The 6,000-nt window shown below is 37.3% G+C and overlaps 1 protein-coding gene across 3 annotated transcripts in view; it reads left to right on the forward strand.

Moving 5' to 3' along the window:
* The window catches only part of TNFRSF19 (TNF receptor superfamily member 19), a 94,815-nt gene extending 89,080 nt beyond the window's left edge, over positions 1-5,735 (forward strand). For all 3 annotated transcript variants that reach the window (XM_037527027.2, XM_037527028.2, XM_037527026.2), the window contains exon 10: positions 5,696-5,735. In XM_037527027.2, coding sequence (XP_037382924.1) covers positions 5,696-5,704 — 9 coding nt within the window. In that variant the 3' untranslated portion in view covers positions 5,705-5,735. The remainder of the gene's footprint in view (positions 1-5,695) is intronic.
* The last annotated feature ends 265 nt before the right edge of the window (positions 5,736-6,000 follow it).

Genomic DNA, 6,000 nt, shown 5'->3' on the forward strand with positions numbered 1-6,000 from the left:
AACACTTTCCTCCTCATCAGGTTAATTAGAATTTAGATCTCCTAGGGCTTCCCCTGGAGGAGCAGGCAGTTGAGTGCCGCGCTATGAAGCTGTCCACAGCCTCTGCAGCACCAGTTTGATCCCGGCTGGCCAGCGAGGGTCCGACATGGTGTGGCAGACCTGTCCTGTCACACCCGCTGCTCCCCTCAGCAGTGTATTTCAGTCAGTCTACCTGTTCTGCTCCCCGCTCTGTCTCTGGTGAATCCTCTCACCCTTCCGCGAATCTGGCCTATACCCTGGTTCCTGTATAAATAAATAAATAAAATCTTTAAAAAAAAAGTTAAAAAAAAAAAAGAATTTAGATCTCCTAAAGCTGCTCTGTCCCTTCCTCTCCCTTTTACTGTTACTTTCTAAATTGCTCAGCTTAGACTTAGTGATCAGTTTGGTTGGACATAGTTGTTATCTGGTACCAAATGCAGTGTAAGACCCTATCAGCTAGAAGGATTAAAGTCTGGTTTTGGGGGAGGTGATAACTGCCAGGAGGTGCAGCTTCCTGCCATGCTACAAAGTAGGAGGCAGAGTTAAAAATAACTGGACTCCATCTCTGATTTCTCTTCTCCGTTAGGATGTGGCATTTGCTGACAGACATTTCCTTAATGTATGCACATATATTATAGGTTATGTTTTTCTGGAAGAATGATGCTACTTTTGAGTCTAACTGGCAAAGTTGTAGCAACTGTGAGGTTATCAGGCCCCACAAAACCCTTCTCTGTACAAGCAGCATGGACTTGCTGCTGTCCCTTCCTTCTACTGAAGATGCTGGACATGCGCCCATGTGGTCCTCTGTCTCCCAAGAGGCAGTGGCCTTGTCTCATTGTCTACTCAGATAAGAAACTTGGTCTCAAGTCAAAGTGTGAATGAAGATGTGTTTCTTCTAAGAACAGTGTATAAAAGATAGATAGATAGATAGATAGATAGATAGATAGATAGATAGATAGATAGATAGATAGAAGAACACTATTTTTTTTAAAGATTTATTTAGTCATTTATACAAGAACCGGGGTACAGGACAGATGTGAGGGAGGGTGAGAGGATTCACCAGAGACAGAGCAGGGAACAGAACAGGGAACAGAGCAGGGAACAGAACAGGCAGACTGACGAAATACACTGCTGAAGGGAGCAGCAGGCACAACAGGAGAGGTCTGCCATGCCATGTGGGACACTCACCGGCCGGCTGGGATTGATCTGGCACTGCAGAGACTGCAGACAGCTTCACAGTATGGTGTTCAACCGCCTGTGCCACCAGGAGAGGCCCAGAACTCTATTTTTTAACACCAAAAATCCTACATTACATCAGATGATGGGTGCTAACTAAACTAAACTAAAACTTATTACAATAACTAAAATTATTACAATAATTTCACAATACATGTAAGTCAAGCCAATATGTTATATACCTTAAATTCATATAGTGATATATGTCAATCATATCTCAAAGAAATTGGGAAAGTCTAAAGAGAAAATATAGGGAATTCTATACAGAAAATACTATTGGCTTTGCAAAGTGCCGTTTTTTTCCTCAAAATAAAGGAAATGAAGATAAATGAAGAGGAAAATCATAATTTAGGCAGTTTAAAAATATAAAATATAAGTCTATAGCTGGGAAAGATTGTTTAATGATCTTGCTCATTTGAGTCACCCCATAATTTTTATACCTTTCATAATAATAATAAGATTTCAGAGTTATGCTAGCTAACTGTAGATCTCCAGAATGGATCGTGGCCACAAAACTTTGGGACTGAGGACTCCCAGGACCAGAGCAGGAAACAGGCCCTGTGCTAAAGGATAGAGGGCACAGGAAACAGGATGATAATGCCCTGCCTTGACTCTTAAAATTAAGTGTGTGTCACATTTTCACTACAAGACATTGAAGTTTCTTTTATGTCAAGTCTAATGATTGTGACCATTACTGCTTGTGTTGCCTAGCTGTGCCTCTGTTGTTCAAGGAAAGTCTGAGTAACCACAAGGATTGTGTTACTAACTAACTGACTAGGATTTTTCAGATCATTTTCAGTAAATAGAATTATCACTAATCTTAATTGTATAGCTTGTCCCCAATTCTGTAATGTCAGTTCTCAGACTAAGAATGAAACATCTTGTTAGTGAGGTGGAGGTAGAGTTGATAAGCACTATTATTACAGCTATATGAATGTAAAATTTTAGAAACATTTTCATATATGAGATTAGTATATAATGACATTAATCCCTTTCTATGGACAGTTTTCAAGGTAATTATGATCTACATAATGATACTTTCAACTCATAGAATTTACCAAATTTACCAAAATGATTTAATAATTATAAGTTAACACATTTTGGAAAGCTAATAAAAACCTAATAAAAATTCAACTTAAACAATAATTTATTAATGAAAGGTTTTTATTAGCTTTCCAAAATGTGTTAACTTATAATTATTAAATCATTTTAGTAAATTTAAATAAGACATTATGAAGTCAAGAAATGATTAAAAAGTAAATTATTCCCATTTCTTGGGCAGAAGAACTAAAAAGACATTTCTCCAAAGAGGAAATGCAAATGGCCAACAGACATATGAAAAAATGTTCCACATCCCTTATCATCAGGGAAATGCAAATCAAAACCACACTGAGATACCACCTTACACCAGTAAGAATGGCACATATCAAAAAAACAAGCAACAACAAATGTTGGCGAGGATGCGGTGAAAAAGGGACTCTCCTACATTGCTGGTGGGAGTGCAAACTGGTCCAACCACTGTGGAAAGCTGTCTGGAGATTCCTCAGTCTACTAAAAATGGAGCTACCATATGATCCAGCAATTCCACTACTAGAGATCTACCCAAAGGACACAAAAACAGTGATTCAAAAGAGCACCTGTACACCTATGTTCATTGCAGCACTATTTACAATAGGAAAAACCTGGAAACAACCCAAATGCCCAAAAATAGATGACTGGATCAAAAAGATGTGGTATATATACACAATGGAATATTATTCAGCCATCAAAAAAGATAAACTCATGCCATTCGCAGCAAAGCGGATGGAGCTAGAAGGAATTATGCTCAGTGAAATAAGCCAGAAGGAAAAAGAAAAATATCGGATGGTTTCACTTACAGCAGGAATATAGGGAAACCAAAAAAGATATCAGTGTAAAAAAAATAACAACAGTACAAACCACAACAAAGCAAAAACAGACAATTATAAACCAGAGACATACTGCAGGGGAGGAGGAGGGAGAGGTGTGAGAGGGAGGGCGGGAGGAGCACAGGGAACTAAGGTGATGGTGCTTGGGTGCCTTGGGGAAAGAAATTCTATGGGGACTCAATCTGAGGGAGTAGGGGGAAGCAAATATTGTTTAAAAAATGTGAAAAATGATAAATGTTAAAATAAAAAAATTAAAAATAAAGAAATAATAAAAAATTATTCCCATTTCTCACTATAATTAGAAACAGAAATATCTTGAACCCATTTTGAGATTTAATATTTTCCAGATTATTAGCACTTTCTCTTAAATTACATTTACTGAATTATGAAATTTAGTGGATGAAACTTAATCTTCAAAAGAAAATAGGAGGTGGCAAATCTTAGGGAGACTGACTCTTTATTCCCAGGGCCGGTAAAGTACTTGACTCAAATAGATTTCTTTATTATTATTTTTTTTAATCTGTTAGATTCCAAAAAGTGGTCCAGCCTTCCCCTTAACAGTAATTCTGCAAGGTAGAGCACATGCTTCACAGAAAGTATTTGATTTCAATAAGTTACTATTATGAATCAAGGAAAAGGATTCTAGTCCCTCTAGTTCATGTCTAGTTAGCTTGGTTTCCTGGCATGAACTCTCTCATAGTCAGGAAAGCACTGTTGGGAAGATATAAAAGAGCAGCTATAGCTATAGCAGCCCCTTTTTATTAAAAAAAAAAAAGAGGGTCTCCCTGGTGGGGCAAGGGGTTAAGCACAGCGCTATGAAGCTGTCCGCAGCCTCTGCAGCATGAGTTCAATCCCCCGCCGGCCAAGGAGCTACCCACATGGTTCAGCAGCTCTCTCCTGTCTTGCCCACTGCTCCCCTCAGTAATGTGTTTCAGTCAGTCTGCCTGTTCTGTTCCCCACTCTGTCTCTGGTGAATCTTCTCAGCCCCTGCACCTCTGGCCTGTACCCCAGCTCTTGTAGGCATAAATAAACAAATCTTTAAAATAAAATAAAGTAAAATAAAGATATAATACTATTTTATTTTTAACGAAACTTTAAATTTCTACCCAGGCATTCACCTGTATTTTCAGTTTTTTAAAACTCTGTTCATTCTTTCTCATCCCTCCCTACTTTATTGAGATGTAATGGACATTCTATAAATCTAAGGTGTACAGTGTGATGACTAACAGCACTTATGTCTTTACTCATTGTGAGACTCAAATTTCTAAGGCATGAAGCATTTATTTTTGAAAATTGAATTTTTACACAGTAGTTTTCTTGTGGGTGGTTTAATACCACCCAGAATCTCATGATGATAATTATGTTTCAGGATAAAGCAAGTAGGTATAAGAGTCTTCCTTGGTATGAATAGCTCAAATTTAATCAAATTTTCCTTGTATGTTACCTCCCCAGAAGGGAACACAACTAAAATATTTGAGAAATCATTTGCTAAGATATTTGGGAGAATCAAGCCAGCCTATCTACTTAGAGGAAAAGCTGTTGTGCATAGTGTTTTTTTAACCAACGTGTTAAATAGTAATGTGGAGTAATGGGAAAAATGGTAGCAAAGATATGACAAGATTGAATTCTGGTTTCTCACCTATCAAAACCTCTATTTTTTTTTTATTGTAAGAATGAGTATATTTTTTTCTCCCACCATAGCATTAATAGGAATATTATCATAGCAATTGATCAACATACTGGATAAAACTGTCTTCTAATAATGAGAGTACTTCAGAAGCATCTACTTCTAGATCATCTCATTAGACCTAGAGAAAGATTTTTCCTATAAATTTATCTGCTATGTCACCAATGCCAAATTAGTGATAAATAAGTTAATGAAAGATTACTGCATAAATGAAGTTTTTCACTCATAGTAGGGTGCAGGTAGTCAATGCCAGGACCCCCCCTGAAGTGAGGTCACTGCTTTTTTGTGATAAGAACAAATCTAATGAGTCCACTTTGCTGAGAACCTTCCCTCCAAGGAGGGAGATCATTATAAGACAAATCTTACTCCCAAACTATTTCTAATCTTTCTCCAGTAGTTTACCTGAAGTTTTGAATTCAAATACTAAGAATGACATTATTCATTGTCTTTGTTCTTTTAAAGAAGGAATTAAAAAACCCTAAACTCCGTACCTACAAATGCTTTAAAGGAGTAGGATGCAGAAACAAGCTTTAAATATTTGAATGAGGTTGAAAATTAGCAAAAGAATTGTTTGTTAACACATTTTGTTTGCTGAGAGTCTCATTATCTTTTAAGTACTATTTGCAAATAATGAGTGACTGTGAGTTGCTATGAAATGTATATTTTATTCTCAGAGTCCACGGGTACCTGGATGTTTGAATGCTGTTGAACTGAGCTCCTTGCCCTTATGTTACAATATGCATACTACTAGTAAAACTTATGTACAGCGATTCTTTTACAATTACAGTTTAACAATTTTAGTGTGTAAGGTATTGTCTTTAAAGCTTTCCTTCTTTTGTTTTTTTAGGAAGCTTAAAGGACTTGCTTGGAACCCCAAAGGGCACGCACTCCTCCACTTAAGCTTATGGACTGAGCACAGTCTGGACCTTGCATGGCTTCTGGGGAAAAAAAAATAAATCTGAACCAAACTGATGGCATTTTAAGCCTTTCATCCAGTTGCTTCTGAGCCAGATCAGCTGTAAGCTGAAACCTCAAGGAATAACAGGAAGACTCCAGGCACTCATGATACTTTGCATCTTTCCTAAACATGAAGCTTCCAAACTGTGTGACTTTGAAGACTGATGGATCAAGTCTGTAGCCTACAAAATGATG

The sequence above is a fragment of the Talpa occidentalis genome, unplaced genomic scaffold, assembly GCF_014898055.3.
Source record: "Talpa occidentalis isolate TD23 unplaced genomic scaffold, MPIMG_talOcc4v2.1 talOcc4.5, whole genome shotgun sequence".
Lineage (NCBI taxonomy): Eukaryota > Metazoa > Chordata > Mammalia > Eulipotyphla > Talpidae > Talpa > Talpa occidentalis.